The 26359-nt window shown below is 40.4% G+C and overlaps 2 protein-coding genes across 8 annotated transcripts in view; one reads left to right on the top strand and one right to left on the bottom strand.

Moving 5' to 3' along the window:
* The window catches only part of SON (SON DNA and RNA binding protein), a 32587-nt gene extending 13110 nt beyond the window's left edge, over positions 1–19477 (bottom strand). For 3 of the 5 annotated variants that reach the window (XM_045902511.2, XM_045902512.3, XM_045902513.3), the window contains exons 1-6: positions 19294–19477; positions 16043–16209; positions 8199–14111; positions 6199–6359; positions 4122–4268; positions 3759–3947 (exon numbers count right to left, since the gene is read on the bottom strand). In XM_045902511.2, coding sequence (XP_045758467.1) covers positions 3759–3947; positions 4122–4268; positions 6199–6359; positions 8199–14111; positions 16043–16209; positions 19294–19370 — 6654 coding nt within the window. In that variant the 5' untranslated portion in view covers positions 19371–19477. Of the gene's footprint in view, positions 1–708; positions 3659–3758; positions 3948–4121; positions 4269–4440; positions 5970–6198; positions 6360–8198; positions 14112–16042; positions 16210–19293 lie in introns of those variants that run through there. The other 2 variants (XM_045902514.3, XM_045902516.3) reach the window with 2 other exon arrangements.
* Positions 19478–20359: 882 nt separating this feature from the next.
* The window catches only part of GART (phosphoribosylglycinamide formyltransferase, phosphoribosylglycinamide synthetase, phosphoribosylaminoimidazole synthetase), a 28956-nt gene continuing 22956 nt past the window's right edge, over positions 20360–26359 (top strand). The window contains exons 1-4 of one of the 3 annotated variants that reach the window (XM_045902523.3): positions 20360–20445; positions 22883–23068; positions 25610–25705; positions 26149–26323. In XM_045902523.3, the coding sequence (XP_045758479.1) occupies positions 22924–23068; positions 25610–25705; positions 26149–26323 (416 nt within the window). In that variant the 5' untranslated portion in view covers positions 20360–20445; positions 22883–22923. Of the gene's footprint in view, positions 20476–22882; positions 23069–25609; positions 25706–26148; positions 26324–26359 lie in introns of all 3 variants that reach the window. The other 2 variants (XM_045902525.3, XM_064579244.1) reach the window with 2 other exon arrangements.

A 26359-nucleotide genomic window follows, 5' to 3' on the forward strand; every position in this document is an offset into this window, starting at 1 on the left:
CCCCCTTTTGTCAACCCAACTATTTACATAAATATAACAATTACCTTAGGTATTTCTTAGAAAGTCAATGGAAGGATAAAAAAAGGCTAAAAAGAATTATTAGGAAGGGGTCAGTCAGATAAGGAAAATAAGCCCTGTAATATGAAAATTATTTTCTACAAAGATAATTGCAGGTATCTTAAAAGACAGTATAAAAGGAAACTTTTAATTGTAAGAACATGGACTAAGAAAATGCATCTGACCTGTATGTAAAATAGGATTTTAAAATACTTAGCAAAAATTAACAAGTTACAAAGAGGTTCATATAGAAAAGAGCACAACTACAAAAACCACAAAAACAGAATATCTCAGTTGTCATGTGTTGGTTTTTAAACCATGAATTATGAATCTTTTTATTACATCATATAGACTTCTCTAGTATAACTCTTATACATTTAATCTAAATAAACTACAATAACAAAACAAATAGATAACCTACTAAATGGTTCAAAGAAATTCAGTGTTAATCACCGAGGAAAATTTAAGGGAAGAATGAATAACAAGGCTGTATTTAACCATTCTACACTGCCAGGACCCGTGTGATTAATTTTCAATTAAAATTTACATCTTACCCCAAGCACTGAGCTTTCCTAAACTATAAATTTAAAACTTCTACACTTAAGAGAACTGTAGCTCCACTGGAATGTGGAAATATTTTTCAATAAAACAAACCAGGCATACTGCCTACCTCTGGACCTCTAAACATTTATGATTAATAGTAAACCCAAGGAAATTTTATGTCAAAGATTACATTTAAATCTTCTGCCCAATAAGCCTCTAACTTGATTACCAAGAATGAGTGCCCCCAAGGACAATTTTTTAAATATTAGTTTTCCAACATTTTTGATTTCACTGTTTATGAATCAGATTCACACAAATATGGTCAAAGTTCTGTAGTCACTCCTTACTGAGGATGCTGCTGGCTGGCTTCTGGGTAGGAAGACGATGCTATGGCAGTAAGGCACAGTCTGATGAGCTGATATTCCATAAGATACGGATTTATGTTGATCCATCCACATCTATCCACTCATGCTTATGTCAAAGAGCACTCATGTGCAAGACAATTAGTGGGGTTAAGAATTACAGCAAAGCTGAGATCAAATCTGTGATCTTTGCTTAAATGTTTTATGCTTAAAACTAAAAAACCACAAACTCCATTTATATTTATTAAAATGAAGATGATTGATAAGTTAAAAAAAAAATACTTAACAGTGACCATTTGAAAGAACTTTCCTTTTACTCTATAAAAGCCTTTATTTCAACTCCTCACAGGGAATCAAAAGGGTCAATGCTCCCATAAAATGTCACCAATAGTATTCCACAAACATTGGTATACAGAACATAATCTTACAAATGTATTTGCAAGATACAGCTAAATAACTAGAACTAAACATTTTATACTGTGACCATTTCTTCAAGGTGTTTACTACTATTGTTGGGTAAAAGTAGAGAGACCTAAAAAGCAAAACAAAACCCTACCCTTTTTCCTCTTCTAAAATTTTGGGATTTGTTTCTGCTTAAAGTTAACCTACATATTTTTTCAGTCTGATCGTCTACGAAACTAGCTCAAAGCATTCTGATATCAAATACTTGTATATACCCTCCCATAGGAGAAATCCGCTTTTCTTTAGCCCTCTGAACTCTTTTTCCTGCTTTCATGAAAGACTGCTTAATATAAAATTTGAATACCCAACTTTTCCCCCTGGGATTTCTTTGGAATAATTCCCCCCAACTTTTAAAATCTGACAACCGCTTTTGATGACAGACAAGGCTAAGGCACCACACTGTCAGTGTTAAGACTGAAAATGGCAGAGTACTAAACTTCAAATATATAAATAAATATATATACATAAAGTCTCAATCAAAAAGAAACATTCATCAGGATTCACTAAGCACTTTCCCCATGTTCAACTAAGGTTAAAATAGTTATGAGCACTTATTTTCTCAGGATAATCCCTTGGAATTTTTCAATATTCTCGGCTGGAAATGTTTTCTCACATAAATAATCTCCGTATGTCTTTCCCTACTCTGTTAAATGCTTAATCTGCAAATTACTAAAAGCGTATGTATCAGAATTTCTAAGTAAGTCTGTTTGGCCCTCTTATCATGATCTATATTCAGCTACTACAAGATTTAAGTCAATTGCAAATGTCAGTTAACCCTTCCCTCTTGAGATGTGCAGGTAGCCTGATTTGGGGATTAGCAACTGAGCTACTCAACTGGTTTTATTAAAATAATGTCCAAACCAACTATCCCTTCCTCACTGGTGATAGTATAACTTGCTTCAACTGCTGAATTCCATGTAAACATAAATCATCACTGGGGACTGTAAGTTGCACTAGCTAATTATCATGTCCGGCTTCATCATACAGAACTTGCTCTCTCTTAAAATGCCACAGGTCAAAAAAAACTGTGAAAATGTCACCTGTGAATAGCTCAGGGGAAAAAATATACTATCAAAAGATTTCTGATTTGGGTTCTGTTCACTTTCTGATTTTATAAACAACAGGATTTGTTTATTGTAATAATGGAGGTGTTTAGTTTAAGATGATATGGCCAATGAAGGGAATCTGAGTTGGAGAGAACAGGTCTCTCTGACCCATGTATCCCAGAACTGCAAGAAAAGAAGTGGGGAAGGAGTCCCACATTGTAAGGGCCTCATATTATCTAGTCCAGTCCTTGGACAAATGTCTGAGCTTTGGAACCAAGGGCAAGAGGTGATAACTAGTCTATAGTATCAGTCAAAACTCCCACCCCCGCCCCTAATAATTCTCCACCCTCCCAGATCCCCCAAGCGTGATTTTGCACAACAAGTTAAATAAAAGTAAACTGTTTATTAAAAGATACAGCAAAGGTACAGATACAGAGATACATACAAAGATACAGATATATATATATATATTTACATATATATACAGTCTTGCTGTTTTCATGTGCACTATACTTAGCAGCACATTATTTAATCAGGCAGCATTTTAATGGGGTTGTTTTGACACTTGGCATTATTACTGCGTCATTTTGACAAGATACAACTATAGCCTCATGGAAATTTCAAGGTGTGAATTCCACTTCTCCAACTTTTAATAGTAGCAAAGAGGGGAAGGAGAAGGGAAATGGAAGTACCAAGGCTGAGCATTAGGTTAAACACAAGAATTCCAAAGGGCCAAGGTAGCACAGGGAAGGGAAAATGATTAAAATTAAAGGCTATCTGACAAACCACCCAGAGAAACCATTATTTAAGGGCAATGGGCTATGTATCCAAGATGCTCACACATTAGCCTACAATGACCTTTTCCAATCCAGTTCTTGTGTTGAACCTGAGGATCTGCCTCTCTCTGCTCAATCCCTCCACCCAGTAAATTTGCTACCACCAAAATCTAGAGCTATAGAGCCTTGAAGCAAAACGGGAAGCTAAATAGTTGTACCTTGGGCTACCTTCCCATAAGTGCAAGGAGGGCCCAATGTTGGGTAGGGATGTGATAACACTGTTCTCTGCAATTCGATGCTTTTCACTTTGTGGCTTGGTTCCACAAAGTGAATTGCATCGAGTTACTGTCAAATGAGAAGCTGCGGGTTGTTTCATCTGTCGTCTAACCCGGCCCTGCCGTTTAACCCGGCCCTAAGAAGAGTGAAACAGAATCCAAATCAGATATAAAGTAACAATAAAATGGGAGATTCAGGTATTAAAAAACAAAAAACACAATATTCCTCTTACTTACCTCAGAGGGCAAATTGCTGCTGAAAACATTATCATCATCTTTGTTTTCTTCACCATTTTTCTCTACAGGAACCCATTCTCCATAAACACTATCTGCTTCTTTTTTTCGATGTTGAGATCCAGATGACACAGGAAACTCTTTTGTTAACGTTACCTGGCTTTTTGGTGGAGTTGGCTTTGCTGCAGCAATCTAAAAAATAATGTATTTCCTTAATTAAAACTCCAAAGACTTTCAACATAATCTGAAAATAGTTTTGTTCATTATTTCTCATGGTAATCCAAAAATTAAAACATTAAATTCCATTTGAGTTTTATTTAAATAGTCCCTATGCTGTTTCATCAAACCATAAATACTAATACTCACATTCAGATTGAAAAAAATGGGTTTGGGTTCACTGAGTTTAAAGGGATGATGATAAAAAGGAGGTTCTTCTTCCTCTTCGTCCGAAACATGAGGCTTATTCACTATTACATCATCATCTTCTTTACTTTGTGCGATCTGTTTGCATTTCTTAAAAAATAAAAACAAAAAATAAATCTTACACTTTATATGGAATAACATGCAATTTTTTTAAAAAAATCGAAATCACATAAAATCAACTTTCGGAAATAAAACAAGATTAACAATAGGTTGTAGGTAAGTAACTTAGTGAACTAGCTATTATTTAAACACACTCTAGCTGGTCAGTCAGTCAACAACATTTATTGAGCACCTACTATGTGCAGAGCACTGTACTGGGCACTGTCCAGGGAATACAAAAAAAAAAAAAAAGAAAGAAAGAAAAGTAGAAGACGTGGTCCCTGCTCCCAAAGAGCTTACAATCTAGGTCAAGAAACAGAATTACATACACATGAAATAACTGAGGAACGCTTTTACAGAGCAACACAATTAACAAGTGCAAACTGATATAATACAAACTGAGTACATAAGTGCTGAAAGAACAAAAAGCCTAAGAGAAAACAGAATCAGGCAGAATTTGATTATCAAGGGCTATTCCTTGAGTTCTAAGCCAGATTTTCATAGTTAAGAACAAGGACTGGCAGGAAAAGAAAAATAGAGTCATCCTAGTTAGATGGTGGTAAAAAGGTGAGAAACTTATTGGAAGAACAAGAGGGCTGAAAATGAGGCTTAAAAACATATAGGGAAACACTAAGTGTTCACAAGGCTTTAGAAGGAGCTTAGATTTGATAAGCAAGTAATAGAAGCCTTCACTAAGTCCTTAAATTAAAAAAGTTGTAATTCATATTGCAATAAATCTAAGTGAGAAAACAGATTAAGAAACTATATGAACCCCCAAATGCATGGCAAAATAAAAAATTTTAAACTTCTGCAACTGGGTTAGATGGTAATTGTCTCTCCATAAATGTTTTGTAGGTTGAGTCTCTAAAGGAACAAAACTCAAGAATGAAAAATAAGGCATGATGGAGAGAGTGTTAACTGATGAGGTCTGACACATAAAGCAAAGTCCATTCCTTCCTAAGAAGCTAAGAAATAGACTCCATTACCTGGCTTTATAAAAAGGTCAGAATAAATTTGGGTGGACTTGTCTATACAAGCAGAATTTGTCACATCCATCATCAATTGAAAATGTTACAATAGGATAAAAAGCTCAATTGGCCAAAAAAACACAGAGTATATACCAAGCTTGTAACCAAGGGGAACAGAATATATTGACAGTGGCAGGCTGGCATAAGGCTAGCCAATAACAAGTTTCAATATATGAAACAGTGTGATATTTCTGGATCCTAGCAGCAATATTTCAGCATCCTCCCAAAAAAAATAATAATAAAAATAATATTAACAAAACAAAGCCAAAAAAGCCTCAATTGAAAAGATCAAATTCTTAAAAACAAAAATAAGTGTGTTTAAAATATATGTTACTGCCAAAACCCGAACCGCAGGAAGAACTGATAATGGCCGGCCATTATCACCAATGGCTGGTACCAAACAGCCAAAACCCGAAATGTTGATGCGTAAGAAGTTCCTTTCAGGCAATGGCCAGCTATTCTCATTAATTTCCAAGCTCCGGTGGCAAAAGATCATTTCTGAAGATTGTCTGTGTCTTTACGTATATGCAGTACACTCGTGGCGATCAGTGAACACGTCGTGAATGGAAACGAAACTGTAGGCGAGCTTCTGCGTGTTGCTCACTCAACACCTCCTCCATTCAAACGAACCGTCCCAACTCCTCAGTCAGTTTGGCTTCTAAAACTGGAAAGCAAAAGTAATGGGAAGTAACTTTTAGCTAGCGGAGCTTAGCCATCCCGGATAATGGCCTGCTAAACAGAGCTTCTGCCGCTGCCACATCTGTATTTCGGGTTTTGGCCACTCGGTGCCAGCCATTATCAGTTCAGCCCACAATTCGGGTTTTGGCACGCTCCAGAGTCAACATCACTGAAATAATCCATTTAAGAATGTAAACAAATTCTGTCTAGCTTACCTCAGTTAGTTCTTCTATAGTAGCTCCTCCTGACTTTTTAGCAACTTTCTCTTCTATTGTAGGTGGAGGTGCAGGCTTTAGGTTTGGCGGTAAAGGAACACCAGCCTTAGCACACATGGCAGCTGCATTAGCTTTGGCTATTTCAAGTAATTGAGCCTTATCTGGAAGAGGAAAAATATAAGCAATTTTCCTATAGGCTTAACACTTTGTATTATCTAAAATCTTATATGGTAACAAAATTAAAGGCATCAGTTTTCTGCCCTAACATATAACTGTGATCAAATCATTCCTTGGCTGAGTTTTTAAGTAAATGACCCGAGTAAGTTGACATTTAGCTTCCCATTCAAATACTATACAAAATAGCATACAACACTTTACCACACACTCTGACACACATACACACACACACACGGCAGAGCCCTCTTTATTTTCCACAATTATGATGCCCGTAAAATTACTTTCCTTTTAATCTGTCATTTTAAATCACTCTTTAAGCCCAAGTTCAAGTGCCAACTCTTCTAATAGGCCTTAAGTCAGAATTTAACACTTCTCCAATGTGCTCCCCAAAGTGCCTTACCTACACCAGTACTTACAGTAATCATCACATTCTACTTTTTTTTTGGCAGGTTACTATTAATAAGAGAGACATATATGCATTTTATCCATGTCTCTTGTACCAACTTATAATCACTTCAAAGATGTAATTCTATGAATAAAAACAGAACTCAACTTTTGTTGAACTGAATGCATTTTCCCTTATTGTTCTATTAAGGGCCTACTTTAGACAACCCTGACCTAGAAATGTCCAATCTACTAAGATAATGATAAATCATCCAGCAGGTAGTCATGCACTATCCATCAAGTTTTAATCATCCCTGCAGTTCTTAAATCAAGAGGAACTAGAGCATTTTACTTTTAAAGGCAGATTATTGAAATACTAAAATCACTTTAATGAATTTACCTTTTGCTAGTATCAGCCACCCAGCTAAAAAATAACTCCCCACGTGTAAAATTCCCTACTCACTTCCATTCTTTATCCATTATACCAATCAGAATTACCTTCACACAGATTTAACAGCCCTGTGTTGCCATTTTCAAATATGTAACTTAATTTTTTTATTTTAATTTTTTTTATTTTTATTTTTTTATTCATGAAAGTCAGAGAGAGAGAGAGAGGCAGAGGGAGAGAAGCAGGCTCCCCGCCTAGCAGGGAGCCCGATGCGGCACTCAATTCCAGGACCCTGGGATCATGACCTGAGCTGAAGGCAGACGCTTAACCATCTGAGCCACCCAGGCGCCCCTGTAACTTATTTTTAAAAAAGACTAATTTTAGGCTTATATGCAAGATTCTGTATTGGAATACATACAACAAAACAATCAAGCATATACCAGCCTTGTCGTTAACTAGACTTGTACTTTCCATCTTTAGTTATGGAAGATAGTTGAAGCAAACTAAAACTTTCAAGTATGAAAACATCTTGGTTCTAATACACTCCAAAACAGGTCTTTTTAACTCTAATTATAAATGTACTTATCACTACACAATTTTCAAACACAAGCAAATCTAATTACCGCTGACCCTTGAACAACAAGAAGGGTTAAAGGCGCTGGCTGACCCCTATGTACTTGAAAACTGCATATAACTTTTGATTACCCAAAATCTTTACTACTGAGAGTCTACTGATAACTACTGATAACATAAACAGCGGATTAACACCTATTTTATATATGTATTTACATGCTTTGTGCTAAAGAAAAAATTTTAAACCATAAAGAAAATACATTTATACTACTACTATGTTATTTATCAAAAAAATCCACACATAAGTAGACCCATCCAGTTCAAACCCATGTTGCCCAGGAGTCAACTACAGAAACTTAAAGACAGAAATACTTATCCTAAACCAAAAACCCAAAGTATTCCACTTGACTTAAAGATCAGAAAAAAATTACTTAAGTCATTCTCTATTACAATGCCATTAAATTTTAAAAAGACTTACTTAAATCTGTCAGACGTTTAGGTGATCTGCCTCTTTCAGAAGACCTGGATCGTTTACGACGGATGGGAGATCTGCTAAACCTTCTCCTCAAGGGTGTTCGTGATCTCCTTAATCTTACTGGTGAGATGCTAAAGCTTCGTCTCCTTACCACAGACCTTGATCTTCTCCTGCGGCTAGGGGTGCGGCTGCGGCGGCTAGGGGTACGGCTGCGGCGGCTTGGGGTGCGGCTGCGGCGGCTTGGGGTACGGCTGCGGCGGCTTGGGGTGCGGCTGCGGCGGCTTGGGGTGCGGCTCCGGCGGCTTGGGGAAATACTAAAGCTCCTCCTCCCCACAGATCTAGATCTTCTTCGACGACTTGGAGTGTGACTCCGACTCCGACGACTTGGGGTGCGACTGCGAGCTCTAACTGTTTTCCGGTTATCCCTGGAACTTGATCTTTTTCTTTTTCTTTCCCTGGACTTCGACCTGTGCTTTGGAGATCTTTTACGCTTCTCTTTTGATACAGATCGCCTTCCTCTGGACTTTGACCTTGACCTGCTGCTCCTCCTCCTGCGCCTTGAACGGGACCTTGAACGTGTTTGAGAGCGATGAGACTTGGACTTAGATGATCTCTTCCTTGCCCTAGAACGAGATTCACTGGTACGCTTGCGTGATTTGTGTTCAGAAGACTTGGAACGCTTACTTCGAGATCTTAACGAAGAGTCTCTTTTCTTCTCTTTCTCACCTTTATCTCGGTTTTTGTTTTTCTTGCTTTTCTCATGTGTATCCTTAACTTTTACAAAAATTTCATAATCATCTTTTTCCTCTGAAGACGACTCTGAAGCTCTTTCTGGTATACTGATTACAACTGGACTGGCAGCAGATTTGTCACGTTCAGCCTCACTTGCAAGTAAAGGTCCTTCAATACCAGCTCTAAGGCTTGTAAGGCGTTCCATGTCCTTAGGAAGTAACGGTCTCACTAAATCTGCTTCATTAATATCATCAATATTGGCAGAAAATCCTGAGTCAGACAGTATCTCTTTAGTAGGGAGAGGTACTTCTTTATCTTCTCCACTACTTTCTTTAGGACTGAGAGCAACTGCTAATGTCTGGTCACAGTCTTTTATAGATAATGGTCCTTCTGCATCCTTACTAATAAAATTATTAGATGGTAAATCAAGATGAATGTCTTTAGCAGGCAAAGGTCCCTCTATGTCAGCTTCACTACCACCACTAGGGCTAGTGGAAATTATCATGTCATGTTCAGTATCTTGAGTAGTTAACGATACTTCAACATCATAATTACTAACTGAACCGAGAGCAGATGCTGTGGTGAATTCAATACCCTTACTAGTTCCCATTGCATCAGGTTCAAGAGCAGGGGGACCAGCAGAAGACAGAGTTCCTCCATCAGCTTCACTAACACTAGAACAGGTATCCAATACTGTGCATTGTTTAGTCTCACTGATGGACAAAATATTCCCTTCACCAATTTCACCAACAGCACCAGTGCTGGCAGCAGACACTAATGTATTATGTTCCACCTCTTTAGCAACTAAATGATTATTTATATTAAGGTCTATATTTGTACCATGTTCACTTTCGTAAGGGTCGTTCTTCAGGTGTCCTTCAGCATGTGGCTCTTCATCTGAATTCATGGGAATCTCCTGTATGCCAATCTCTGGAGCAAGATTTTGATCACCAGAGAGTAAATTCACTCCTTTTATAACACTAGACTCCAGTATCATTGGTGTAGACTCTAAAACCATCTTAGTTGGTATTACTTGGGTCTGCTCTGAGACAGTAACAGCAGGCTCTGAAATTATCACAGTGGATTCTTGGACAGAAACAGATGGTTCTGAAACAACTGCATTAGGCTGAGGGACTGACACTGCTGGTTCCAGGCCAGGCACAGCGGGCTCCAGGGTAGAAACAACTGGCACAGGAGTGGTAACATGCTCTGACTCGGCCAAGGCCAGGGTCTCAGGGACAGCCTCAGCAGGTGGGTCTGGAACAGCCACGGCTGTTGGGTCTGCGATAGCCACGGCTGGGGTCTCCAGGACTGCCACAGCTGGGGGCTCTGGAACAGTCCCAGTTGGTGGTGGCTCTGGGACAGCCACAGCTGGAAGCTCTGAAACAGCCATGGCTGGAAGCTCTAGAGTGCTCTGTGATGGCTCTGGATTAGTTGTAGCTGGCTCTAAGAGAGACAGAGACACCTCTGGGGCAACATGTCCTGAAGCTTTCATGGAATCAAAGGTCTCTGCCGTCTCAGACGTAACTGAAGACTCTGATGTTAATACAGTTGGTTCAGCTGACATTATGGGAGTTTCAGATACCATGTAAGTCACTGCTCTCTCTCGAAAAACTCGATGTTCTTCTGCTACTACAGCAGACTCTACAGGTGTTGTAACTGAAGACTCTGGCTCTAATGGTGGTTCTGGAACAGTCACAGCAGCCTCTGATGCTAACACCGAAGGATCTGATGCTGACACCGAATAATTAGCAGGCAATGCCGAAGGCTCTGAAATCTCATTTTGACTCACAGAAGGTTCAGAGAGCGACACAGACTCTTCAGGAGGTAATGCTGGCACCTCAGTAGGCCAAGTGTTTTCAGCTGTTAATGCTGACTGCTCAGTAGGTAATGCTGGACCCTCTGGTGGTTCCTCAGGAGGCAATGGTGGTGTCATTGGCGGCTCCTCAGGTGGCAATGGTGGCATTGTTGGAGGCTCTTCAGGAGGCAAAGGTGGCACCATATATGCCTCTGTATATGTATCAGTATAAGAATCGGTGTAAGAATCAGCTGCCATAGACATCATTGAACGATCAGCAGTGTAAGATGACATCATAGATCGGTCAGCTGCAGAGTACGATGACATCATAGACCGGTCAGCAGCAGAGTAGGACGACATCATAGACCGGTCGGCACCCATGGACATCATAGATCGGTCAGCCATTGGGGACATCATGGAGCGCTCGTAAGCTGACATCATAGAGCGTTCATAAGCTGACATCATAGAGCGCTCAGCCATAGGGGACATCATAGAGCGCTCATAGGCTGACATCATAGAGCGCTCATAGGCTGACATCATAGAGCGCTCAGCCATAGGGGACATCATAGACCGCTCATAGGACATCATAGAGCGTTCGTAAGATGACATCATGGAACGTTCTGCAGCATAGGACATCATCATAGAACGTCTAGATGCTAACATCAGGGGTCTTGGTGCTAACCTGTATGGCCTGGGGGCTATTCTGTAAGACCTGGGTGCTATCCTATAGGGTCTAGGTGACATCCTATAGGGATCAGGAGTTAGTCTGTAGGGATCATGGCCTAATCTATAAGGGTCTTGCCCTAACCTGTAGGCATCATGACCTAACCTATAAGGGTCATGACCTAACCTATAGGGATCCTGAGCTAACCTGTAAGGATCCTGAGCTAACCTGTAGGGATCAGGAGATTTTGAACCCAACATAGCAGAATCTTGGGTACTAGATGCTAACATCTGGGCATCCATGGTACCAGATGCCAACATCTGAGCATCCATGGTGCCGGAGGCTAACATCTGAGAGTCCATGGTGCCTGATGCTAACATCTGAGAATCCATAGAGCTAGTAGCTAACATCTGGGAATCCATGGTGCTGGTTGCTAACATCTGGGAATCCATGGTGCTGGTTGCTAACATCTGGGAGTCCATGGAGCTGGTTGCTAACATCTGAGAGTCCATGGAACTGGTTGCTAACATCTGAGAGTCCATGGAGCTGGTTGCTAACATCTGGGAGTCCATGGAGCTGGTTGCTAACATCTGAGAGTCCATGGAGCTGGTTGCTAACATCTGGGAGTCCATGGAGCTGGTTGCTAACATCTGGGAGTCCATGGAGCTGGTTGCTAACATCTGGGAGTCCATGGTGCTAGAGGCTAACATCTGGGAATCCATGGTGTTGGACGCTAGCATCTGGGAATCCATGGTGTTGGACGCTAGCATTTGGGAGTCCATGGTGTTGGACGCTAACATATGGGTCTCCATGGTGTTAGAAGCTAACATATGGGATTCCTGGGCCATCAAGGGATCCACTCCTACTGTTACAGAAGTCTCCCCCACTAATGTAGTAGGCAGCTCCTGTGCTACCGTATTATAGGATTCCAGCGCTGTCGTCGAGGGCACCTCCAGGGACTGCGACACGGTCATCGTTGACAGCTCCGTTGTCACCACAGACTGAACAGAGATCTCCAGCGCCACAGTTGCCACAGGCTGCCCAGGCAACTCTGGTGCCCCAGGCTGCCCTGGCAACTCCAGCACCCCTGTTGCCAGAGGCTGCCCCAAAAGCTCCAGTGCTCCAGCTGCCCCAGACTGCCCCGAGAACTCCAGTGCCCCAGTTGCCATGAGCTGCCCAGGCAACTCCAGTGCCCCAGTTGCCACAGGCTGCCCTGACAACTCCAGTGCCCTAGTTGCCGAAGGCAGCCCTGGCAACTCTGGCACCCCAGTCACCGAAGGCTGCCCCGGCAACTCCAGCGCTGTCGTTGCCACTGGCTGTCCTGGCAACTCCAGCACCATCGCTGCCTCAGGCTGCCCCAGCAACCCGGTTGCCGTTGTCACCTCAGGCTGCCCAGGATGTTCCACCGTTGTCATCCCCATAGGCTGCTCCAACTCTGACGTCGTCACAGGTTGTTCGGTCAACTCCATTGCTACTGTTACCGCAGGCTGCCCTGGCAACTCTACTGCTGCTGTCACCGCAGGCAGCCCTGGCAACTCCTGTGCCATCACAGGTGGCTCTGGTACCTCCTGTGGTGGCTCCAACCCCACGGATGGTGCTGGAAGCCCTGGCAATTCCTGCGACAACTGTGGCACTGATGTCGCAGAGGGCCCCGGCAGCTCAGGCACTGCCGATGCAGGGGGCCCTAGCAACTCAGGCACTGGGGTAGAAAGGGGGCCTGGCAACTCTGGCAATGGGGTAGCAGAGGGCCCAGGTAACTCCAGCACTGGAGTCACAGGGGGCCCCTGCAACTCCGGCTTGGAGGTCGCAGGTGGCCCCGGTAACTCCATCACTGAGGCCACCGACGACTCCGGCAGCTCCAACGCTGTGGTCTTGGGCAGCTCCAGCAACTCCTGTGGTCTTGTCATGGATGAATCTGCAATCTCCGATGGTACTTCTACAGGCTGCTCTGGCAATCTGAGCCCTTCAGTTGCAGATGACTCTGGAAAATCCATTGTTGTTGATGTGCTTGGCTCAGGGTGTACCTCAGTAGGTATCTCGGATGATACCACAAAGGTTTCTGATGGCTCTAGCCCTTTTGCTACTGGAGGTTCTAACATGATCTTTGATTGCTCTGGAGGTGTGGGCTCCAAAGATTTCAGCACAGGCTTCATCTGATACTCCGTTGACATTGTTACAACTGGCTCAGGTGACTTTAGCACTACTGATGTAGTAGGCACTGGTGCCGTTGTAAAGGAATCCAGAATCTTTGTCATGGATGGTTCCAGCATGACTGCCACAGACTGCTCTGACTGCACTGAAATTACTGATGTTGATGCAATAGACAGTTCTGCAGTTTTTGTAGCTGGCTTCAGAGTTTCTAAAGTGTGTGGCTCTGATATCTCCATTGATACCACAGGAGGTTCTAACATAACCTCAGGAGATTCACTGGTCTCAGAAAGGCCAAACGCTCTTACAGGATGCTCCAGTGCCATCGTTGAAGGTTCAGAATCAAACTTCAAAAAGGAATCCGATTCTAAATCTATGTTCCCATCATGATGTGATTTCGCCTTTGATTCAGATTCTTCTGGCTGTCTTTTATACTTTTTTTCCTTTTCTTTCTTCTTTTTCTTCTTTTTATTTTTGTGCTTTTTATGCTTCTTTGACTTTTTGGTGGGAATTTCATCAGTAGGATCTGTTTGTACAGACACACATCTACTTTTTCTGGAGGCCTCCTTCAGGTCTGAAATTAAAGAAAATTAATTTTGTCAAGCATTCCCCAAAGTAAACTTAAGACAATAAATCACATAAACAAAATTTACATTTTATGTTAAGACACCATAGTGTAATGCTTCTTAAGTTAAATAAAGTTACCAAATAAACTATGTTCTACAAGCCAATTATCTGAAGATTGAAACTTTTCCAATATTTCTTTCTACAACTAAAGTCTGGGTTAAAAACAAGTTCCCAGTTTATCACGGAAACTTGAAAGTCACATTAAAATGTGTTTAGTTTACTAAACTTATTTACAACTATTTTCTCCAGCTCTCAAATTACAGCAAACTACTTTCAAACTACACTTACAGAGGAAAATTTCCCATTACCAATTGTTAAAATTCCTATAAAAATATATATATTAAATCATTTTATGACTATTTAATAAACCCTATTTATACAGGAAACAACACTGGCTCTGGAACAGACGGGTCTGCTTCTGGATCCTGAATCAATTACCACTCACTAGGTGAATGGACTTGGCAAAATTACTGACACTGTGTCTCCTAGAGTTAGAGGACAAAGTGAGTTAAAAACACACAAAGTACAGTGAGCAATGCCTGGCACATAGTAAGCCCTCAGCAAATGCTAGTGATTGCTTTTATATAGTACACAAAGGGCCGAACAACTAATGTAAAGCAGCAACACGAAACTTGAATTTTATCTCATCACACCCATGTTACATTGTAATAAAAAAACCTTTTCCTTCAACACTCTTCTAAAATTACTAAAATAATCTTAATGTTTCCACTTAAAAAATACATCACTTCAGGAAAAAAATTCTTATACCCCTTTACATTTAACTTAAGAACACTGCGTATCTGAAAGAAAAAATAGCTTTTCAACTTTACAACTAATTTACTGTAATGCTGTTATCAAAATAGATAAATTTTAGTGATCCCAGAAAAGCTGATCAGATATCCAGGCCACTAAGATTATGGGAAAAATGAATTAATACATGACAAGATCCACTCCAAAGCAAAACTATTTTCTACCTCTATTTATTATGCACCTAATGCTAGTTAGCTAAGTTATAATTGAAGAAAAAGCTGCTACAGCCATTCATCTAAATATAGCTGAAACCTATGTTTTTTTTTACCATATCCTAGATTAAAAATAATACAAATAAAAAATAAAAAGCCATACCACCCCATTTCCAAAACTGAAGATAGTTATTTTTGTGGGTGATCATAAATCTTTCATTTCTAAGCTTCAATTATTTAATTAATTCCCCAAATACTAAATATCAAAGCAATGATTTCTCTCCATTCACTGCACTTTTAAGAGGAATAGATGCAAAAACAAGGCAATCTCTGAGCTTGGGCTTTAAAATAAAACCTCCCAGGGTTTTAAAATCATTACAAATTTGGTGGGGCGCCTGGGTGGCTCAGTTTGGTTAAGCAACTGCCTTCGGCTCAGGTCATGGTCTTGGAGTCCTGGGACTGAGTCCCACATCGGGCTCCCAGCTCAGTGGGGAGCCTGCTTCTTTCTCTGACCCTCTCCCCTCTCATGCTGTTTCTCTCTCTCTCAAATAAATAAATAAAATCTAAAAAAAAAAAATCATTACAAATTTGGTCCAGGCTCCTGTATCTTCCAAAACAGACATTTACACAACTGTTCCATGAAAACCCACATTCAAAATCCTGGTAGAGAGTCACTACAAAACTTAATAAAATAAAGTTATAATCCACCAACAAAGCAATCAAGTATCAATGCTCATGTTTCAGGTACAACTGTATTTTCAGAGAAGACTTTAAACAAAGTCTTCAATAAATAAACTCAAACTTACTGAGTTTTAGAACTAGCAAAATTTTTAAATACCCTGTAGTAAAAAAAATAATACTGTTAACTATTTAAAAATCTTAAAGTTTTTGAGACCGCTGATTATCTCCAGCTTACCTGGCTTATATCGTAGTTCTGTATCTAAGACCCCAGAAAGTACTTCCTCTATCTTCTGAACTATTTCTTCATTTGGGAGGCTCCTGGCAGAGGCAGCTGCATCACCTGCCTGGTTTCCTTCATTAGGTGTATTTGTTTCACCATTGAGCTGGCCTTCACTTCTTCCACTTGACAAGAAAAGTTATCAAAATTCATTAATACTTTTACCACACCATATAATATTTATAACTCAACTGATTAGAATAATCTTACATTGTTCATACATTTCAACATTTTGTATTTCTTTCAGATGATACTCCTCAACAGTGCTTCCTTCACCCTATCTACTTAAAGTTGGTACATTTTCACTTTTACACAATCACTTAATTTTCAGAACTATGAAAGCTAAGGAAAAAAAGTCTTTAAAACAGCTTTCTAAGCTTTTTAAAAAAATAATAAAATATTCCCAGAAATTTAAACTGATTTAGATGTGGGTTACTTGCATATTTATCTCAGGGGAGAAAAACTATAAAGATCACAATCACAAATCCAAAGAAAGATATACTACGTAACATACATGGTATAATATACCATTCTAACATTATGATAGAAACTACAACCACAATAAAACCACACCTGTGCATGGATCACAATCAACATCAACAGTATCAAGGAACGGTTACCACTGACACATTGAGTAAAAAGGGTAAACTGTAGCCTCTGATCAGGTTTAGACTGATCAAAGTTACTGAAATACCATAAAGTTTAAAAAGAAAAATACATTTATACAATCAGTGGGTAACACTGATCAAGAATCCTGATACTTTCTTTTCAAAAAAACTCATGGAAAACAAATGACATTTAAAATAACAGTAAATTAACATAGATGGTTTAATGCGTTTTCAATTAACAGGACCAGAAATCGTGACGTGAGAGGCATGTCATTTACCTAGTAATTACTATTTTTGTGTAAGTAAATAAAATTGTTTTGAAAAATAATTTCAACACATTCAATTTAATTAAAATTAGCTAACAAAACAGATCAATTATGATCCACTACCTGATAAAAGTCTCAATGGTCAAAAATCAAAAAAAAATTTCAGTAGTTGTTATTTGGGAACACTTGATTTTCTAACACGAGTCACGTAATATTAACATTTACTACTAATTAGAATCATTGGATTTACATTTCTTAACTCAATTAATCCTAACACAACTCTGTGATTAGCAGTATCATTCTGATTTTACAAATGAGGAAAATGACACACAGAAAAAACCTAACTCAAGTTCACGTAACTATTATTAGGTGAAGCTGGTATTCAAAAACCAGAGCTCCTACTCTTAACCACCACATATATGTAATAAGTATCTTAACTACTTAAACATCAGCCTCCTTACCCAAACTAATATATGTAAAAACAGATGGGGAAATATGGCAAATATAGCTCACTGAAATGACAAATAAGCCAAAATTTTGTTTTTAGACCAATAATGTATTACATATTAGTTGACTAAATATTCTTCTAATAAGTTTATCTAATATTCTTTTTAGACTTTTGTTTCTGGAGCTCTTTTACACTCTTCCTAAGCACTTACACATACATGATCACATTATTAGGGCATTTTAAAACTCAGAGAAGCACAACTTTAAAATCTGTTAAAATAATCATCTTACAGCTATTAGATATTTATCTCAGTTACTGAAAAGGGATGAAAATTTCAAACCACCTAAATATCCAACAATACATTCCTACAACAGAAGTCTATGAAGGCATTAAAAAAAGTCCTAAAAGACAACCGAGAATGTGAAAAAGGTAAGCTTGTTCATGATCAGGTGAAAAAACAACACAAAACAAGATCACACTTCACAAAATATGTATGTGCATCTGTACACACAAGGAAAAAAATGAAAGAACATAAAGAACATTATGTGGTGGCTTTTCAACTTTCTCGTTTATTTTTTCTAAAATTTTTACAATAAAACACTTGTTTTTCAAATACAGAAACTGATTTTTAAAGATATAAAAGACATTACAATAAACACAATCATCGCTTGAAACTATCAAAGGTTGCAGAAAAATCATATTCCTTTACCTCTGGACTTTTCTCATCATCTAAAATCACTAACATAGAACAAAATTTTAAACAGCCTTGAAATGAGTGAGCGGATATATTTCCTACTTAAACAATATATCCTGCAAAAGTAGTAATTTTGGCGATACTATATACCACTGCCCCAATAACGCTATGTTAATTTCAGCGCTTAATTTACAATTGCGTTTTCGAATTCACGTATTGCTCTTACTCTCAACTTTTAAAATATAACTAGCAAAAACATTTGAACCCGGAAAAAATATTTACGTTACATAAAGCAAAAATACTCAAAGACAACCACGAAACAACGAGACCAACACCATTTTCCTTTCTCGGTAAACAGCTCTTTGGAAATCTCTTCCTGTTCAAATTTTGTGGAACCAAGGGTAAACTACGTAAAGTCAGAGCAACGGCAAAAGTAGCGTGTTGGTCATACATGTCAATTGGGGCGGGAGTAGCAAAAAAAAAAAAAAAAAAAGACCTAAACACAAAGCCTACTATCTACTTGCCAAATTGAAAGATTACTAGTAATTCGAAGTTCCCTTCCATCCTCACCTCAAACATCTCGTCAAAGTACCTTAACATTAATTTGTTAGCAGCTTTAACTTCAATTTCTAATCCATTAGAATGCTGCCTGGTGGAAGCCACAGGACACCAGGGCCCAAATAATCTAATTAAAGGATCCCGACCCCCCAAATGGTCCGGAGCGTGCAATAATAAAGCGGATTTAAGATTACTCAAGAAACGGCCGTTAGAGACCCTTTCCGGTCATAGGCACCGGCCGGCGAAATCCGCGGAGGCGGAGAGGGGGGAGGGGAAACGCGGCGGCGGCGGCGGCGGAGCTGAGGAAGGAACTAGGCCCGTCTCTGGTGCACAACCAGGCCTACAAGTAGCTAAAAAGGAAGAGATGACCAAACGGGAAAAAAGAGTCAGCATCTTAACTCGGTTCTAGAAGAGAGAGTCTGGGGTTACCTCGGAAAAGGCGAAGTTCCTCGCTGGAAAGGGAGGGAGCGGATGGGGGGAGGGGGGGAGGGCCCGGAAAATGGATCCCAGGCCCAGGCGGGGCTGTAGCGGGGCCTGAGGCGAGGAACGACGGCGTCTCTGTAAAAAGGTGCTGTGGAAAGCTACACGGGGCCCTATCGGTCCCTTGGGAGCAGAAGAGTCTGGGAAGCGTTTACCTGGAAAGCTCCTGTTGAATTTCCCGGAATTTACTGACCACGAAAGACCTAAAAATCTGCTCGATGTTGGTCGCCATGGCGTCCGCTCCGTTCTCTCAACTCCTCCTCGCTAGTCCTCCAGGCTCCCAGCATGCCTCGGGAGGAGGCGCAGCGGCCAATTCCGTCTTTCGGCGTCCTGATTGGCTTCTGTGGGAGCGTCCAGACCGGCACGCTCCGCCGCTGGGCCAATCAGTGAGCACGGCCCAGTTCTCCTCCGCTGTTTCTGAGCGGCTGGGGTAGAGGTGCTGACGTTTGCGCCGCGCACGACTATGTCCGCCATGTTAGTGACTGACGCAGGCGCCATTACAGGAGAAGTCTCTTCTGAGACGACTGTGTCAGCTTGTCAGTCTCCCAACAGTGTTTGGGAAGCCTTAAGAGGCTTACTAAATGCCGAAGATTACATAGCATGACAAAAGGAAGCAAGAAGGGCTACGTGGTTTGATACGGGGCCTCCGCCGTTTCTGGGTGGCGCCAAGTTGTGTTTTGGCAGGGAGATGCATCCGGAAAAGCATTAATCAGTGCCCGCCTCCACAGTGATGCGAATAAGAACACGTTTTTACCCCCATCTTTTCCCCATGGCACCCCATAATCGCTTCCCCCCCACCCTTTTTTTAAGCACTAGGCCAGAGGTCCTAGGCAGCGTGCGGTTCAAAGTCTGCGCATTCTAGTCTCGTCGGGATACTAAGCGGGTCGGAGACTTTCCGCAGTAGCTGGTCGGCTCTGACTCGTTACCAACAATTAGCTAATCGTGGGTTTAGCATTTTGGCCCTCCCCTTTCACACAACTCTAAAGGCTCCTGAGGAGGAATAGAGACGTTACGTGGCTCCTAATACTACAGTGATAAACGCGCAAGGTCCTAGTAGCTTTACTGGGGAGTAAGCGAAGGCCGCGCACAAGAGCCAAAGGCAATCACACTTGATTACCTCGCTGCGGACACCACGGGCCGCGCGCTGACCAATGGGGTGGCGCAGCCGGCCGCGGGGCGGGGTGGGGCGGGCGGGGAGAGGCGCTCGCCGGATTGCGCTGGGCCGACTTCCGGCGCGCGACGGGCGCGCGGGCTGCGAGCGCGCCGACGAGCGTGCCAAGTGCGAGCGGCAGAATCGCCCTGTGCAGGTGCGGAAGCCTTCTCCGGTTTTAAGTAAAGTACATTTATGCTTTGATTTGGGGATTTAATATCAGGAATTGGATGAAACTGTAGAAACTGGTTTGGCTCTAGGAATTCTCGTCTTGTTTTTAAATGCCGTGGGTGGGAGTTGGCCATGTGCTTTTCACCTCTTTTAACTGAGGTTTACATTGGATCTTCCACTTTCCCTGCCTTATAAAATGTCGGGCCTTTTTGTAGCTGTATGCCTTTTTTAGGTCCTAACCCTGAATTGCATATTTTCTCTTTATGCACCCAGTCTGTAGCCTACTTAGTCCACTTTGTAATTGGTTTCTGCTGTATATTATTCACCAAGTCCTTTGCAGTGGCTTTACCTGGCTCTTATTCTGGTTTTTAGTTACCCGTTTAGATGACTGAGGCCCACGAAGGTTAAGTTCCTCAGCGTATCCCAGCTAGTAAGGGACAGTCCCAATCCAAACCAAAGCACTTTGGAGGCCAGGCCTCCTGACCACTCCTGGTGTGGATTCCTTCAGGCTGAGGGCTAAGGCTATTTCTGTGATCCACGGTAGTAACTGGGACAGTTTCCCTTCAGTGCCTCTCCTATTAAAATTAAGTGTATTTTTTCCCTAGATTTCAGAAAAAAACTCTGCTTATTTCAGGTATTTCAATACACGTGGCAAGTCTTTTCCGTTAAAATAGCTTTGCCTCTCTGAGACAGTAGGTTAGCAATTTTTTTTTTCTTCAAGTTTTCAGTGATCATAATCTCATTTGTTAAGAGTATCTGAAGCAAAGTTGCACACATTGGAATCCAGGCTTTACTTCCTCTTAGATATGTGACCTACAGCAAGTTATTTAACCTGATTGGACCTCAGTTTCTTCTCTGTAAAATGAGGTGGTTATAGTATCTGCCTCACAAAATTCTTAAGATTAAGTGAAATAACTCGTGAAAAGTAGAATAGCATCTGGCACAAAGTAAATGCTCAAAAATTGTTTTTTGTATTATCAGCTTAGATTTAAGTATAATCCTAGCATCACACAAGAAGTTACTGATTTCAGTTTGCCTTCTACATGATGAAATGCCTTCTAGAGATGAGTAAATTAGTGTGACAAAGTATTCCTTTGGGTTTTCATTCCTGTTAGTACTTCTTCCTGTCCCTAATGTATGAATTTATGTAAAAGTAACAAAATATGAAAATATTTACTACTGCTGAATGTCAGAAATTGTATTAGCTGTTTATAAATGTCATTTCCAAAAAATGTCATTTCAGTTAACCCTTAGGTAGCCTCTTAAGGCAAGTTCTCCTATTTCCATCTTTTAAGATGGAAAGAAATTGAATTAGAGATTGTAAGAGCTTAGCCAAGGTCACACTGCTCACTTGAGTTAAGTGTTGCATCCATTCTGCTAAGAATCAAATGCCAGAGCCAAAGTGAGACATGTTCAAGTTTGATTTTGCCTTCTCTACCAACTTCCTAACATATTACACTGACTTCTTAAATCAGGAGTCAGCAAACTATGGCCCCCCTGCCACCTGTTTTTGTACATTTCACCAAATAACAATTTTTGCATTGTTAAATGGTTGGAAAAGAGGAAGAATGATATTTTTATGACATGTGAAAATTATAAGATATTCCAATTACGGTGTCCATAAAGTTTTATTGAAACACTCATGCTTATTTTATATAAGCTTCTGGTAGCTTCTTATCACTTGGAGCAGAACAGAGGCAAACTATGACCTACCGCCCACTGCCTATTTATGTAAGGTTTTACTGGACATTGCCATGTTAATCCATTTCTATATTGTCTATTGCTGCTTTTATGACACAGCAGCAGAGTTGACTTGTTACTTATAGAGATTGTATGACTCTCAAAGGTGAAAATATTTACTCTCTGGTCCTTTACAGGTCCCAGTCTTAAATATTTCTTTCAACTTACAATGTTAAAGTCTATTATTTATAGTATCACAAGGCTTAAAAGCAGGTACTTTAAATTTTGGGTCTAAATTTGCAGTATTAGGATTCATGTTTAACTGAGGCTTGATGATTATAAATCTTTTAAAAGTGGAAAAGTGAAGCCTAAAGAAGGATGATTATTCATAGGAGATTCCCCGCCCCCCCCCCCCCCAATCAGGTTAAGTCACCTTCTCATTCCTTAACCTAGCTCTAGGCAGGTCTGCCTCGTTTTTAAAATACCTCCCTTGGGACCCCTGGCTGGCTTAGTTGGTAGAGATGCGACTCTTGATCTCAGGGTCGTGAGTTCAGGACCCACGTTAGGTGTAGAGATTACATACATGCATACCTCCCTAATCCTTATGAAGTATAGTTGTCTCAAATTATGAGTCCTAATTTTTCACAAATGAATCTTTGGAATATTTATATTTAAATATTTAGAAATTGTGATTTCTAAAGTATGTGCATTCTGAAATAACAACTGTGGCTTTCTTTCTGCAGCTTTTATTTTCCTTTTGAATTCCTGCTTTGCAGACAGAGCAATGGCAGCCCAAGTACTTGTAATTGGCAGTGGAGGAAGGGAACACACACTGGCCTGGAAACTTGCACAGTCTAATCATGTCAAACATGTGTTGGTTGCCCCAGGAAATGCAGGCACTGCCTGCTTGGAAAAGATTTCAAATACTGGTAATCCTCTTTTAAAGTGGAGAGTAATTGTTAATAATTGTAAATGATAAACTGTCAACTGTATCTGTTCTTTATAAGGTCGATAGCTATTCAGATCTGAATGTTTTTCTTAACCTTAAAATTTATGTGGTAATTTGAATACTTGCCTTATGTTGTAAATTTTAGGTATCTTGTTCAGAGTGTGGCATTTATCTTAAATTACTTTAAACCTTACAAAATACACCCATTGAAAAAGTCACAAGTGCCTGAGGTTAAAGCAATTTGATGTGTATTTTTGGAAATGAAAAGTTGAGCAGTGCTAGTAAATGTAAGTTTTGGCAATTCTGAGTCCGTAATAGACCTCAACCTTTATCTCTTTCACTGGCAAAAGTGAAAAAATGATCAGTTCTTACACTACATTAAATTCTTTAGTGGGGCTTCCTGTAGTACTTAGAATAAAACTCAAACTCCTTAACATTCCTTCCAAAGCCCTTTGCAGTCTGGCTTCTGCCTGACTTTCCAGCCTAATATTTTATATCCTTTGTTTTCTTTTCACTATGTTCTGTCTATGCAGTTCTGCCAGTTTCCCAAACAGAGCTGCCTTGAATTTGGTATTTGTTTCCACCCCTAGCATGACTGGCTCCTCATCATTCAGGTCTTAGTTTATGTGTTATCTCCTCAAAGAGGTCTTTCCTAAAGTTTCTACGTAAAGCATGCCCACCCCATTTCATTTGTTTCCAATCATGAACAATTATATGTATTTACTTTTATTATTTGTGTATCTTTTCTATTGTGTATCTCCTGTCTTCATTTCCTTGCTAGAACAAGCTCTAGAATGTAAGCTACATGAGGGCAAGGAACACTTCTGTCTTGTTTTTGCATTGTGTGCATCATGCCTGGTACCCTATATGGCACTTTATGGAGAAAACATAGACCCAACAAGCCACAAATTGGAAGAAAATAATTGCATATATAGGACCAAAATAATAAAGAAAAAGATAAATAATAAAGTATCTGCTTCCCTGGGATCTTAGCTCTGTGGGTGAGGTATTATATGTGTTTATTAAAGAATTGGTACATTCTATCTAGATGTAGTTGATGTTATACAGGCCAGCCCATGAAAATCTCCCAGGATTGCCATGAGACTGCTACCACTTGCAGCAACAGGTTAGGTGTGTCCTCTTTCTCTTGCCACTCTCTGTTGTACAGAGGTTGTTGGCTCTGCTCAGCCCAGTTGTATTTGCAGGTACTAACCCAGAGTGCATGGTACTCCATCCTTAGCCTACTCAGGCAGCTCCTATAGATTGAGAACTCTACTCTTTCTGCACTTATCCCCAACACATCACAAATGTCACAGAGTAGTTTAAGACTTTGGACAACTTAAGAATGGTGGTCCAGATACAGTGAAGCAGGAGGGTGCCTATAGAACCAACACATCAGTATATGGTTGATCCTGCTGCTAGTTATTTAGAATTCCATTGAGAAAATTTTCCTGGCTTATAGATTGAAGTAAGCTAGGTTACTTCATTCAGGGGACGCCTGGGTGACTGAGTAGGTTGAGCATCGAACTCTTGGTTTCCGCCCAGGTCATGATCTCAGGGTCATGAGATCTAGCCGTGCTTTGGGCTCTGCGGGGAGTTGAGTTCCCCTCTCCCTCTGCCCTCCATGCCCCCCCACTCCCACCCCCCCACCCCCCGTGCTCCGAGCGCGCGCACTCTCTCTGAAATAAGTCTTTAAAAATAAATAAAATTGTCATTCAGTTCTTAGCTTACCCATCTCTGCACAAAGACCCTTCCAGCTCAACCAGAAATAGCCTCTCAGTTCACCTGATATCATGAGATTTGCCTAATTTGTTCACACTTGGTTGGTTTTTGTTTGTTCTGTTGTTGTTTTTTGTTTGTGCTTGCATATTTATTACCAAACATTCCCATATAAGCATCCTAAGCATAGGGACTCTATCTTAACATCTTAACTCAGTATCTAGCACATAGTGGTTCTCAATAAATCTTGAGTAAATGACATTAAAAGGCAGTTGTTGTTTTTTTTTTAAAGATTTTATTTATTTTTTGACAGAGAGAGAGACAGCGAGAGAGGGAACACAAGCAGGGGGAGTGGGAGAGGGAGAAGCAGGCTTCCCGCTGAGCAAGGAGCCCGATGTGGGGCTCCATCCCAGGACCCTGGGATCATGACCTGAGCCGAAGGCAGACGCTTAACGACTGAGCCACCCAGGTGCCCCTAAAAGGCAGTTTCTTAGTATATTCTGTGGGACATTTTTTGTTTACAATCAGTGTGACATGAATACCATAGTCAAGATACTTTAATACCTCTTTGGGAAACTTCTCGATATTTTCATCTAACTAGCAATAGTAATCAAGGACTGAGCTTTGTTGGTTAGTCTAATGTAGTATGCTCTGAATTTCCCATGGTAAAACTGTCATCTGTACCCATAAAAGAAAACAATAGTTAATAAGCATTTCAAAATATAGTACTTATTTTTCAGCATGACTGTTAATTTAAAGAATGTTTGTATCAAGTGAGGTGGGATGTTTTTTCTATTCACAGCCATCTCAATCAATGACCACACTGCCCTTGCTCAGTTCTGCAAAGATGAGAAAATTGAATTCATAGTTGTTGGACCAGAGGCACCTCTGGCTGCTGGTAAAGTTTGTTTCTATTTATTGTTACAGTATATGAAATGCCAACAGGAGCTTAGAGATCCTCTAAGCCAATTCATTTTGCAGATGAGGATTTCTACTATCATACCACATTGGAAAAAGAGCTTTCACCTTGAAATTTATGGATTCTACGTTTTTTTCCCTGACACAATAATGTGATGAATGAAAGAGCACATTTGCAACTGTGAAAAATATTTTAAATTTTTATATTCTGCTCTGTTTTGGTGTCTTTGACTCTAACAAATAACTTTTGCTGGATTTGAATCACATGTTAGTAACGTTTTTGTTTATATCCAGTACACAACATGAAAAACTTATTCTCTGCCACTACTACTGCCTTATGTCAGTGTAGATTTAGTCTAATCCTGATTCTTCAGAGTCAAAAGACACCTTGGTTCACCTAAAGCTGCTCATTTCCGTCAATAGGAATTGTTGGGAACCTGACATCTGCAGGAGTCCGATGCTTTGGTCCCACTGCAGAAGCAGCTCAGTTAGAGTCCAGCAAGAGATTTGCCAAAGAGTTTATGGACCGACATGGAATCCCAACTGCACGGTGGAGAGCTTTCACCAAACCTGAAGAAGCCTGCAGCTTTATAATGAGGTAGCTAGAAGACTACCTGTGAGGGGCAGTTGTTTT

The sequence above is a fragment of the Mirounga angustirostris genome, unplaced genomic scaffold (assembly GCF_029215605.1).
Source record: "Mirounga angustirostris isolate CCGP_5_RB_7025 unplaced genomic scaffold, mMirAng1.0.hap1 SCAF_1, whole genome shotgun sequence".
In the NCBI taxonomy this organism is placed as follows: Eukaryota; Metazoa; Chordata; class Mammalia; order Carnivora; family Phocidae; genus Mirounga; species Mirounga angustirostris.